At 52.9% G+C, this 12,998-nt stretch overlaps 1 protein-coding gene across 1 annotated transcript; it reads right to left on the bottom strand.

The window, feature by feature from the left end:
* Positions 1-120: 120 nt before the first annotated feature.
* On the bottom strand, positions 121-10,356 carry TMEM97 (transmembrane protein 97). The gene is made up of 3 exons (XM_029082202.1): positions 10,220-10,356; positions 3,680-3,824; positions 121-1,995 (listed from the first exon to the last, which is right to left on the bottom strand). The coding sequence occupies exons 1-3, from the start codon at positions 10,343-10,345 to the stop codon at positions 1,745-1,747; spliced, it is 522 nt and encodes a 173-aa protein (XP_028938035.1). The 5' UTR covers positions 10,346-10,356; the 3' UTR covers positions 121-1,744.
* Positions 10,357-12,998: the final 2,642 nt, after the last annotated feature.

Here is a 12,998-nt window from a genome sequence, read left to right on the forward strand (position 1 = left end):
GCTCTGCTGACTGGCTTGGGTCCAAGAGCCCACCTTTCCCAGGGCAGCCGTCGCAGGTCAGAGGTGGAATCCAGGCCCCTTCACCTCCCACCCGCTCCCCGAACACACACAGAGAAAGGATGAAGGGCCAGCGGTACCTTTATTTCTATCAGTTATACGAGAATCACACAATTAATCCAAATCCATCCTTAGCCCTACAGTGAGTTATGACCCTGCCCCACAAGGAGAGAAAGCAGGCTGGGAAGAAACAGCCTGGGACCACGAACGACACCTCAATGACACACTTAAGACAGGGAGCCGACGACGGCCGCTGGCTAACGAGTTCACGAGAGCGGGAGAGGAACGCCACGGCCGCGTGCTCCGGTTCTACCGAGGACAAACGGCACGAGACGGGAGGGAACCCGAATCCCAGGAGGGATTTGGGATGGAGCGCAAGAATTTAACGTGGAACGGGCAGCGCGAGAAGTAGACGGGGATCCGAGGGGCAGACCAGGCGGGAGGGCAGGGAGGACCTGGGCTACCTCCGAGAGAAGCTCGTCGACGCGTAGGGCTTCTTCGAAGAAGAACAGGCAAACACGACCCAGACTTAGGTTTCTGGCCTTCTGGTGTGTCAACAGAAGAGCGTGATTCAGAGGGATCTCGTCAAAAAAAAAAAAAAAATTTGCAAACCATTGAGAAGGTCTCATTGACTAATCAGTCATTAGTAGTCGAGCTCCTTGGGTTGGAATGTAGCTTTCGCTTTTCATTGTGGATGAGATACCTTAGAGCTCAGGCTCCATGCGGCTCCTTGGCACCCCCTGTGAACAGCAGCAGGGGTTCTGCTCTCCTTCAGGGATTTGAAGGCAAGACCACCGCAAGGGAGGGTGAGTGGGCATGAGCCGGCCACCGCTTGCCGGCCAGCCACCCGCTCCCTGGTGTTGGCTTCCCCACTAATGGGGACACCCTCAGGCCTGGAAGTAACCGTTGCCTTCGAGTGGACTCTTTCTTGATTCTACCTCTGCCTGATTCATCTATTCCTCCTTTCTTCTCCTCCCCCACCCCTACAAAACCCCCCCACATCACTTTCCAGGTCACAGTGCCTCTGCATCCCCGTGCCTGCTTTATAAAAAAAAAATGAAAAAAATGCACTTTCCCAAAGTCGCCGAGAACTCGGGAGTGTTGAGCGATGAACTGAGAATCCTTGCCTTGGCCGCAGTCTCCACCACTGGGACAAATACAGGCTTTCTTGGCCCTTCCCGTTCTTAGGCTGGAGGGAGAGACAAATTATTTGGAATGTGGAAGCGGGGACGGAGGTCAGAAGGTGGCCCTGGATGATGGGCCAGACCGCAGAGCGGCTTCGCCGAAACCCGGCTTCATCCCAGGGCGTCCCGGGGTCAGCTCGCAGGGTACGCGGCAGCGGTCGTCGGGTGCGGAGAGCAGGGCGTGCGGCGGGCCCCGTAGAGACCCCCTCCCAGGTGAGCCCCCGGGGGGGAGACCCGGTGCCCGGAACCCTGAAAGGTCAATCTTCTGGCCCTCGTCCCACCCCGTCCCTCCTCCCAGCTGGGGCGATGGCTCGGTTCGTTTTCTTGGGAAGTTAAGGGTTCCGACTGGCTTCCGTGCCGGCCCTCTCGCTCTGGCGCATCGTTGCTATCGCTGTGTCGGGAGGCCCCAAGAGGCCGAGCCCAAACCCAGTCCTCAGTGTGCGGGGTGAGATGGAGACTGGCCCGTGCGCGTCTTCTCCCTTGGAAACGGCCACGGGCGGACCCTATTTCTTTTTCCTCTTCTCCTCAGGTTTGTAAAGGGGGCTCCGCAGCATGAAGACCAAGAGCGTGAGCGGGATGAGGAAGTACGGGGCGTAGAAAGATAAAAGGGTGAGCCGTTCCCGGAGGGTCTGAGGCCCTTTGTGTGCGCTTTTGGGGAAATTCTGGAACAGGATGTGCGTGCAGACTGGAATCAAAATCGAGATCAGGTGGACCGAGTAGATAATGGCAGGGATCCGGATCCACTTGCGGCTTCCTGTGTTTAAAACAGGGGGAAAAAAAAAATGGAACTTTTCATTCCCAGCCCTTCCCTTGGGAAGGGTTGCCCACGGCCCAACTGCCCACTGCTCTGAGAAGCCCCAGCCTGGAGGTTTGGGCCAGGGGTCAATAACCGCGTCCCCCGCAGGCCACGGCCCGCACTTACGGAGATCCCTGGGCCGTCACCGGATCTCGACCTCCACCCGGAACCGAGGGTGCCCGATCCCTCTCCCCGAAGTGAAGGGGAGGGCTCGGCGGGCCTGCCTGCATTTGATAGCTGGGCATAGGTTCTCATCCTGGGTCTCTTTGGGCCCTGGGGTCCAGCAGACCTCAGCCAGGACAGGACTTCAACCCCACCCCTACAGCTCAGCCCTGAATATCTCTTCGGACTAGCCAGGGGCCAATGCGAATGGAATTCAATGCTGGGCTGCCCTGGGCAACTATTGTGTAGCCAATTGGATACAAGCAAATTGATCTTTAAAGCAGGAGGATGGAGTGGTGGCGGAGGGACACACATGAGGAAAAAACTCCCCAACAAAAGGAAGATAACTTCCACGACCAACCAAGCGCTGTGCTAAGTCAATGACACAGTGACCCAGACAAATGAGGGGGTGCTGGGGGAAGGTGGACGGTGCCCTCCAGGGCTCCCTGGGCATGAGGACCAAGTGCCTCACAGATCTCTCTCCAGGGTAGAGCGTGAAAACCCAGGGGACGTGGGATCCTACCCTAATCGCTGGAGGTTTTAAACCGGAGATAGGCAGACACAATTTTTCCATTTAATGTGTGCCGGTGCTACCCGGACTCAAAAAATAAAGAAATATCCACCCGTGAGACGGAGAGGGGATGCGGGGGAGCGGTAATCCATGTGCGTGGTTAGCAGTGAACTGTGTTCCGAGCAGCCGAGAGAATTTCCTGGCATCGCTTTCCACCGCAGTAGCAAGCGAGGGCAGCCGGGCAGGCCGGGGCACGGGCTGCCTGTTGGGACGCTGCACTTTTTTACGGTCTCCAAAGCCACCACCTCGCCATGACCGCTTGCCTATCTTTTTCTATCTTACACCCGTTTCTCCTCCTGGCCCTCGTTCTCCCGCTCCGTTCCCTCCGTGGCCCAGTAAAACCCGCTCTGTTTGAAACGTCGGGGGTCGGAAAAACAAGTTCTGAATCGACTTGGCTGAGTGGGGGCGGGCCTTGTCTTCTACTACTGGATTAGAGCGGGTTCTCCTGGGCCGGGGTGGGGATGGGGGCTTGGCGTTAGGCAGAAGTCACCCCCCCCAACTGGCTTACCGCCCTGACCGGTGCTGTGCATGTTGCCAGTCTCTTTGTCAACCCAGAATGGGTTTTGCTAAACCGAAGCATGTGGCGGAGGGAACGTTCCCCAAACACCCGCTCTCCAAAACACCCCCCAAAAAACCTGTGGTGTGGCAAAACCAGCTGTACTTTGAATAAAAAGATATTAAGCTTAAAGAGGTTTTTATCGTGGCCTCTCCATATGCAACCCCGGCACCTTCTCTTTCAAAACCTTCCTCTAGTGCACCGCCCCTTCTGCTGTGCCTAGTAGCCCCCGCCCCCCCAACCCCCAGAAGGGGGGCCCCTACTTCTGGAAGTCTAATTTTGGGTAAATCCCTGGGTGACGGAGAGGGGCTTCCAGACCAAAAAGCATTTACGGCATCCCCATCCTTACTAACCTTTGAAGAAGGCGTACGCTGCGATGGGGAACAGAGGAAGTTGAAACAAAACCTCGCACCACAACAGCGACTTGAACCAGGATGGGGGATCCAACATCAGGGGGTCCTTAAAGGTCTCTGTGTACCACTTCATCAGGTCTGTCAACTAAAGGCAGAGAAAAAAGGCCCCCGTTCTTTAACCTGCAAGCAACTGCCAGATGCCCCATTGCGACTGAGGAAGATGTCAAAACATATTTTAAATAACAATAATAATAAATCGAGGTACTTGTTAAGCACTTACTATGTGAAAGACTGCTGAGTCTAGTTGTCCTCCCCCAAATCAGAGGCCCCCCCCCCCCCCCCGAAAGTTATTTAGAGAAGAGGAGAGCGAGCCCCACACCAAACACCACCGTGCTTTGAAGCGAGAGAGTGCGGGCCTGGATTTCTCTTCTGGGGACCACTCCCCAGTGACCACCTTATCCCCAGGCCCGCCTAGACGGCAGGAAGACATATGTCTTCTGTACATATGCGCTTATGTATATATCTTTACATAGTCTAAATTATTTATCCATATTGATGTCTGTCTCCCATACTAGACTGTAAGCTTGCTATGGGAATGCCTGCTAATTCTGTTATACTGTATTCCCCCAAGCACTCAGTAGAGTGCTCCGCACATAGTAAGTGCTCAATAAAGCTCACTGGCTCTAAAGCATTCCATCAGGTCACCCTACCCCACCTCAATTTACTGATCTACTATAGCCCAGCCTGCACACTGCTCTTCTAGTGCCAGCTTATTCGCTCGGTCCCAGTCTCCTCCACCTGGCTGCCAACCCCTAGCCTGGAACTCCTTCCCCCTCCATATACACAACAGACCGCCACACGCTCCGCCTTCGAAGCATTACCGAAGTCGCATCTTTTCCCCGGCTCCCTCTCCCTTCTGCGTCGGCTACGCGTCTCAATCCGTGACCTTTGGATGGTTGATACCCACCCCACCCCTAAAGCACTTATGTACGTATCCTTAAATTATACCCTATAAATTACTTATATATTCATATTAACGTCCGTCTCCCCCCTCTAGGCCGTAAGCTCGTTATGGGCAGGTGTCTAATTCTGTTGTATAGTCCTCTCCCAAGTGCTCTGTATAATAAGCAGTCGATAAATAATAGTAGGTGGGACTTGGGGCTGATGAAGTCGAACTTTTCTTGGATCCTAGAGCTCTGAGTCCCATCTTTATTAGACTTCGGGTTTCCTGTCCTGAACGATGACGGCGTTGCCTTCATTCCTACTCACACAGCGCCCAAACCGACTTTAGTCTCCACATCCCATTTGGCAAATGAAATTGTAATGAATTTAGCTTTGTGAAGAGTCCAGAGAGATTTCCTAGTAAAATCAAGAGATAAAGACGATTTCTGGACCAGCAGAGGCCTGACGGGAGGGTGAGGGACGGCTCTGAGAAGGCAGCACGACACCAGCGTCGGCTCTGACGTTATTTCGGGAAGACCAGGGGATCGAGAGGCTGGAGACCTGGTTCCAGTCCCACCTCTGCCACCGGCCTGCTGGGTGACCTAGGGCAAGCCATGTAATCTTTCTGTGCCTCAGTTTCGTCACATGTAAAACGGGCGTAATTTACCCGCCGGGATTGTGATCCTCTTGAAAGCAGGAATCAGGTCTACCAACTTTTTGCACTCTTCCAGGTGCTCAGTACACTGTCCTGCCCACAGTAGGTACTCAATAAATACCACCAATTGACTGATAGCTACCCGCCCTCCCTCCTTAGATTATGAATGTTGGGTGGAACAGGAGCTGTACCTGCTCTGATTTCCTGAATCTTATGGCGGTGCTTAGCATAAAGCAAGCGCTTAAAAGATACCATTTTATAAGCACCCCCTCACCCCCACCTCGGAAGAAGTTTCAAAAAAGCAAGTAAGCTGCATACCCAAAACCACAAAAGGGGGTGTTCTACCTCCAACTTACGTTGGACACTAGCTTTCTCGATTGAACACATTCATTTGTTAAACTGCACTCCACCGGACTCTTTGGAAGAGGAGGAACTCCACGCGAGTGCTGCAGGATCCAAGGTAGCTTCCCAACTGCTCCAATCAATCAGTTGTATTTGTGGAGCGCTTACTGTGTGCAAAGCACTCTACTAAGTGCTTGGGAGAGTACAATATAACAGAGTTGGTAGGTCTGTTCCTCCACTTCAATATCCTCTTTAATAATAATAATAATAATAATATTGGTATTTGTTAAGCGCTTACTATGTGCCGAGCACTGTTCTAAGCGCTGGGGTAGACACAGGGGAATCAGGTTGTCCCACGTGGGGCTCACAGTCTTAATCCCCATTTTACAGATGAGGGAACTGAGGCACCGAGAAGTTAAGTGACTTGCCCAAAGTCACACAGCTGGGAAGTGGCAGAGCTGGGGTTCGAACCCATGACCTCTGACTCCAAAGCCCGTGTTCTTTCCAGTGAGCCACGCTGCTTCTCTAAGATATCTTAAAGCAGATATCTTTAAGATATCACCTCCAATTATCTACCTCTACAGCGGAAGTGATAGGGCAATAAATTCTCCCCTTACCAGAGTCACGATAAGGTGAAAGCTTTGGAAAGAGAACAATGCCTTAGTTCTGCATTATGGAACAGAACACCCTACATTCTAGACTCGTTCTATGAGCACTATGTGACCTGGGGTAAGTCCCGTACACAAACACACTCTGGGCTTCAGTTCTCACCCCATTAAGGAAAAATAAATAAATAAATGATTTTCTCTGTGGTGAGGGAAAAGTCCGAGAAGCTCCAAGTCCCCAGGAGGAAGAAATGAAGGTGCCAACGACTGGCACAAATGCCAACAGGGCAGTTTCTCAAAAAAAAGTCAGAGACCTGAGTTCTAGTCCTGGCTCTGCCACTTACCTGCTGTGTGACTTTGGGAAAAGTCCCTTATCTCTCTGGGCTTCAGGATTCTTATCTGTTAAATGGTGATAAGACCTCTGCTCTCCCACCCTCTTAGACTGGGGGGGGGAGGGGGGGTCATGTGTGGGACAGGATCTGTATCTAATCATATTATATGGCACCTACCCCAGCGCTTGGCGCCCAGTAAGCTCTTAATGAATAATGGTTAACACACACATACGCGCATAAGCACACAAATTAAGCAAACAACAGATATGGTCCTGTTCTTGAATGAGTTGGCTATCTAGGCTAGTCAATATTGAGAAGACGAAATAATGGGAATACAGGGAAACGGAGGACTGCTTACCCAGTGAATAAATACACAAAGTTACATTATGTACAGGGAGAGTTTCACTATAAAGAGTGGTTCGCAGTGATGCTGAACAAAGAGGAAGTTGCGAGTTTCAAAGGAGAAAAAATTTACAAAGGAGTTTCTCTATTCCTTATCTGGGCGGGTCTGAGAGTCGGAGGATCTGGGTTCAGATCCCAGCACTGACATGTGACTTTCAGCAAGTCTCACCAGAAAGCCTTCCCTGCTTGATTTGAACTATTTCACCTGTCCATCCTTCCATTTACTATTTCCTTCTAATGGTAATTTATTGCGTGCCTACATCGCCCTTTACACTGGAAGCTCTCTGAGGACGGGATCACGTTTTAGCCCTGTACTCTCAAGCACTTAGTACAGTGCTTAGGACACAGTAGGCCCTCAATAAATACTCCTGATTGACAGATTAAAGTGTTCATTGAAGGTTAACTTGTTCCATGTTCAAGGCTGCTCTGACTTTGGCAGAACCCCAAGGATTCGAGTCAAGACCAGCCTGATTTGGAACAGCGAAGGAATTTGGGGATCTGCCCCTGTGGGCAGCAGTTCGTGGTATCTGTGATAAGAGGGAGTGTCCCTGGTGTGGGTCAGACCTCTGGGTTGATCTGGGGTCCTCGGGACCACTCCCCTTTGTCCCAGACCTACTCAGGCCCATTTATGGGTTTTTTAGACTGAAACTGGGCTGGCTTTTGAAAACGGAGGAAGGGGGCAGCAGGGTCAGGAGGAAATCACCTTTTTCTTTTAATTTAGTCCGGAAAGACTTCCTGGAAAAGGTTTCAGGAACGGTTTTGAGGAGGAGAGGGAGGGAGCTTGGCTAACTGGGAAGGGTAGGGGTGTGGGCCTGAAGGGGGGGGGGGGGGGGTGACACGTAGTAGAGGGGTGGGAGCTGGGGACCAGGTTCTTGAAACAGAAATTACAGATCTTGTTTGTGACCCGTACAGTGCTCCGCACACAGTAAGTGCTCAATAAATACGACTGACTGGCCTGTAGGGCAGTGACCGGAAGGCTGCCTAGGGCCCTGAAAGAGTTTGGGCTGGCATGCCAAAGAAAGGTGGCATTTTGCCTCGGGGGAGCCACACTGAAGTCGGGTGGTTATGCTTGACTATCGAAACAGCACAGCTCTGCATTTACCAGGGTCGGGCCCAAGATGTCTTTGTAAGTTACGAGCCAAGGGGAGAGGACTGAGGCTCTTTAGCCCAAGTCCCTAGGAAAACGGACCCTTCCCCGTCCTAAAAAATGGCAGCTCCATACGCCAATCTGTGCTGCTGAGATGGGTTCGGCTGTAGCCCCTTAGGTCCGGGCTGGGTCCACACTTCAGTTCTGGGACCCTGAATTCATTTCCGCTCTATTTTTTGGGCAAAACTGATTCAGATTTGCTCTTGGCCTGTTGACAACTGCGAGAAATCGAAAAACTCCCTCCTAGCCGTGTGTGTTAAAGACTTTGGAGAGGCCGACGGAGAAGGGGCTTCGGGCTGCCGGATGATTTCCCTGGTCTTTCGACTCCCAAACCTCTGGATTGGTTCCACATCCCTAAAAGCTCCTCCCCGGACCCTTCCCCTCCACCGAAAAGCGTCGTGGCTTAGTGGAAAAAGCCAGGATTGGGAGCCAAGGAGACCTGCCATGCCACTTGCCTGCCGTGTTATTCATTCAATGGAATTGATTGAGGGCTCACTGTGTGCAGAGCACTGTACTAAACGCTTGCAAAATACAATTCGGCAACAGAGAAAATCCCTACCCAACAACGGGCTCGCAGTCTAGAAGGGGATAATGGTATTTGTTAAGCGTTTACCATGTGCCAAGCGCTGGGGTAGACGCAAGGTAATCAGGTGCTCCCCCTTGGGGCTCACAGTCTTAATCCCCATTTTACAGATGAGGTAACTGAGGCTCAGAGAAGTGACTTGCCCGAAGCCACACAGCTAAGTTCATTCAATCGTGTTTGCTGAGCGCTTACTGTGTGCAAAGCATTCACTCAATCGGGTTTACTGAGCACTTACTGAGCGCAGAGCACTGTTCTAAGCGCTTGGGAAGCACAATTCGGCCACAGATAGAGACAATCCCTGCCCGACGATCTGAAAGGGTTGAGACAGACAGCAAAAACAAGTAGTCAGGCATCGATACCATCAAAATAGATTTCAGACTCTGAGCCTCACGAGGGACAACCTGATTACCCTGTATCTACCCCAGCGCTTAGAAGAATGCTCAGCACCGAGTAAGCAGGCAACAAATACCAACATTATTATTTTAGACAGAATCACAGATATATGCACGTGGCGGAGCCGGGATTCGAACCCATGACCTGTGACTCCCCAGCGAGGCTCAGTGGGAAGAGGCCGGGCTTGGGAGTCAGAGGTCATGGGTTCGAATCCCGGCTCCGCCACTGGTGGGACTGTGGGCGAGTCACTTCTCCGGGCCTCAGTGCCCTCATCTGGAAAATGGGGGTGAAGACTGTGAGCCCCACGTGGGACAACCTGATGACTCTGGATCTCCCCCAGCGCTTAGCACAGTGCTCTGCACATAGTAAGCGCTGACCAAATACCAACATTATGATTGTTATCAGGAGAAGCTTGGGAGGGTAGTAAATGCCAGCTGGGAGGCCATCACAGCCTCAATCATAATAATAAGACCGATGACACTTGTTAAGCGCTTACCATGTGCAAAGCACTGTTCTAAGCGCTGGGTAGATGCAAGGTGATGAGGGGGTCCCAGTCTTCGTCCCCATTTGACAGATGAGGCCACTGAGGCCCAGAGGCGCGAAGCGGCGTGGCTCAGTGGAAAGAGCCCGGGCTTGGGAGTCAGGGGTCATGGGTTCGAGTCCCGCCTCTGCCACTCGTCAGCTGGGTGACTGTGGGCGAGTCACTTCGCTTCTCTGGGCCTCAGTTCCCCCGTCTGTAAAATGGGGGTGAAGACGGGGAGCCTCAAGTGGGACCACCTCGTTCCCCTGGATCTCCCCCGGCGCTTCGAACAGTGCTCTGCACGTAGTAAGCGCTTAACAAATACCCACCTCATTGACCGGGCCACAGTCACCCGGCTGACAAGCGGGATTCGAACCCACGACCTCTGCCTCCCAAGCCACGCTGCTTTCGGGGGAGAAAGGGGCGAATTCCCTTTTTATGAATAAAGCTGGTAGCCGCTGGGCGCCGACTCCGCGCCAAGCGCTGCTGGGGGGGAGACACGAGGTCCCCGTGTTCACCCCCCCCATCGAGGCGGAGGGCCCCGGGTTCTAATCCCGCCCCTCTGGCGCTGCGCGGCCTCAGTTTCCCCCCGTGTGTGTGTGTGTGGGGGGGGAGTCACCTGTGTCGGGTAGGTCCCGGGGGGCAGCAGCGCCTGCAGGTCGAAGAGCAGGGTGAGCGGGATGTGCGCCAGGAAGTAGAGGCCCAGCAGGCGCTCCAGCGCGCGGCCCGGACCCCGGGCCCCCATGGCGGGCGGCGGGCGGCGGGCGGCGGGCGGCGGCGGGCGGCGGCGAGGGAGGGACGGACGGAGGGACGGACGGAGGGACCGTCGGAAGGACGGACGGAAGGCGATGGCGGCGAGGGCGGCGGCCCCTGCTGAGGTAAATGCGGAGGCCCCGCCCCCCCCGCGCCTCGGGGCCACGCCGGGCGCGCTCATTGGCCCGGGCCGCCCGCGGGGGGAGCGGGGAGGGAGGCCGGACGCGCTCATTGGCGGAGCGGGCCCCGCCGGCGGCTCCCATTGGCTGGGCCCGGGGGAGGGGGCGGGCCGATGGCTGACGGACGGACGGACGGACGGACGGACGGACGGCCCGCCCCCCCGCCCCCCCGGCCGCCTGCGTGGCTCTCGGCGTGGCGGCCTCCTCGTTCATCTTCAGGACACACTTTCTTTCTTTCTTTCCTTTCTTTTTTTTTCTTCTTCCCTCCCTTCTCTTTCCTCTTTTCTTCCTCCCTCCCCTTTTCTTTCTTCCTTTCCTCCCTTCTCTTTCTTTTTCTTCCTCCCTCCCTTTTTTCTTCCTCCCCTCCTTTTTCTTCCTCCCTCCCTTTTTCTTTCTTCCTTCCCTCCCTTCTCTTTCCTCTTTTTCTTCCTCCCTCCCTTTTTCTTTCTTCCTTCCCTCTCTTTTCTTCCTTCCTGTCTTTCTTCCCTCCCCCCTCTTCCTTTCCTTCCCTCCCTTTCTTCCTCCTGCCTTCCTTTTCTTTCTTCCCTCTCCTTTCTTTCTTCCTTCCCTCCCTTCTCTTTTTTCTTCCTTTTTTCTTTCCTTCCTGTCTTCTCTTTCTTCCCTCCCTTCTCTTTCTTCCTTTCCTTCCCTCCCTCCCTTCTTTTTCTTCCTTTCTCCCTTTATCTCCCCTCCTTTATTTCCTTCCTGTCTTCTCCTTCTTCCCTCCCTTCTCTTCCTTTCCTTCCTTCCCTCCCTTCTTTATTCCTTCCTTTCCTTCCTTCCCTTCTTTCTTCCTTTCCCTCCTTCCCTCCCTTATTTCTTCCTCTTTTTTCTTTCCTTCCTATCTTTCCTTCCCTCCCTTCTTCCTTCCTTTTTCTTTCTTCCTTTCCTTTTTCTTTTTTCTTCCCTTCCTTTCTTTCCAGTCTCTCTCCATTCACTCAGTCATATTTATTGAGCTCTTACTGTGTGCAGAGCACTGTACTAAGCACTTGGAAAGTACAATACAGCAATGAAGAGCAATAATCCCCGCCCACAATCCCTGCAATAATAATACAGCAATAAATCCCTGCCCACAACAGGCTTGCAGTCTGAGGATGATTAAGACTGCCTCTCCTAACATGGATTGTGTCCAACCTGATTATCTACCCCAGCGCTTAATACAGTGCCTGGCACGTGGTAAGCACTTAAATTTTTTATTTTTTTTTTTAAAGCTGCCATGGGAAAGATTTGGTTTTTAATCCCTAGCTCAACCAATCAATTGAATTTATTAAGCACTTATTGTGTGCCGAGCCCTGAACTAAGCACTTGGGAGAGAACCAGTGCCTCCCCTAGAGGCACGGGGACTAAGCTCTGGGGTGGATACAAGCAAACCGGGTTGAACACAGTCCCTGTCCCAGATGGGCTCACAGTCTCAATCCCCATTTCACAGATGAGGTAACTGAGGCACAGAGGAAGTGAAGTGACTTACAGCAGAGACGTGGCGGAGTTGGGATTAGAACCCATGACCTTCTGACTCCCAGGCCCACGCTCTATCCACTATGTCAGGGTCACCTCCCCGCATCCCTCCTGCCTCGGCCCCCGACCCCTCAGGGCCCCCTCTCAACCGCTCACGGGCCTTTGGCCAGCAGCCGAGGCATTTTCTGAGCTGGGACTCTGGCGAGGGGCATTGAGGAAGGAGCAGAAAAGTAAAAAATAAATCTGACATTTCCCCCCAAAAATGAAGGGAAAGGATAGTGTGAGAATATTCTGCACTTGAGTCCTCATCCCCTAAGCATTTGGGCACTCTTCACACATAGAGCACCCAGGTACGTTATCATTAAACTCCGTTATTTCCTCCTACCTGTAATTAATTGTAGTCTGACTCCTCTGCCAAATTGTAAACTCCCTTGAGGTCAGGGATCGTATCTAATAACTACCGTACGTTCTTAAGTGATTAGTAATCTGCACAAAGCATTCAATAAATATTATTGCTTGATTGACACTGATGCCTCTCGCCCTCGCACCCCCCAGATTGCAAACACCCCAGAGGGCAGGGATCATCCACTTTCCTGATGTTGTGTACCCCATCTGCCTGCGCCCTGTAGACCTCAAGGAATAGCACGGATAAAGCGTTCACACTGGCTGCCAACAAGCCTAGTGACATGTCCGGGGTCAGACAGCAGACAAGTGCTGGGCGGGATTAGAACTCCGGTCCACCGGCTCCCGGGCTCTTTCCATTAGGCCACACTGCTTCCAATTGGGTTTGTTCCCACTCTAACTTCCTGGACTCCGGCTGTTAATGGAAACAATCTGGGCCCAAGAGTTTCTTCCTAACCACAGGTTGCCTTCAGAGTAGAAAAGCAGCGGTGAAGGATTCTTAGCATCTCAAGTGGCCTCTTACCCCCAGATGATGCAAAACCATCAGTAAGAAAACTGCTTTTCTTGATAAGCAGCCCCTAGTTATTGTGAGCAGCTGGTTTTACCGAC

Source organism: Ornithorhynchus anatinus, chromosome 17 (genome assembly GCF_004115215.2).
Source record: "Ornithorhynchus anatinus isolate Pmale09 chromosome 17, mOrnAna1.pri.v4, whole genome shotgun sequence".
NCBI classification, from domain to species: Eukaryota; Metazoa; Chordata; class Mammalia; order Monotremata; family Ornithorhynchidae; genus Ornithorhynchus; species Ornithorhynchus anatinus.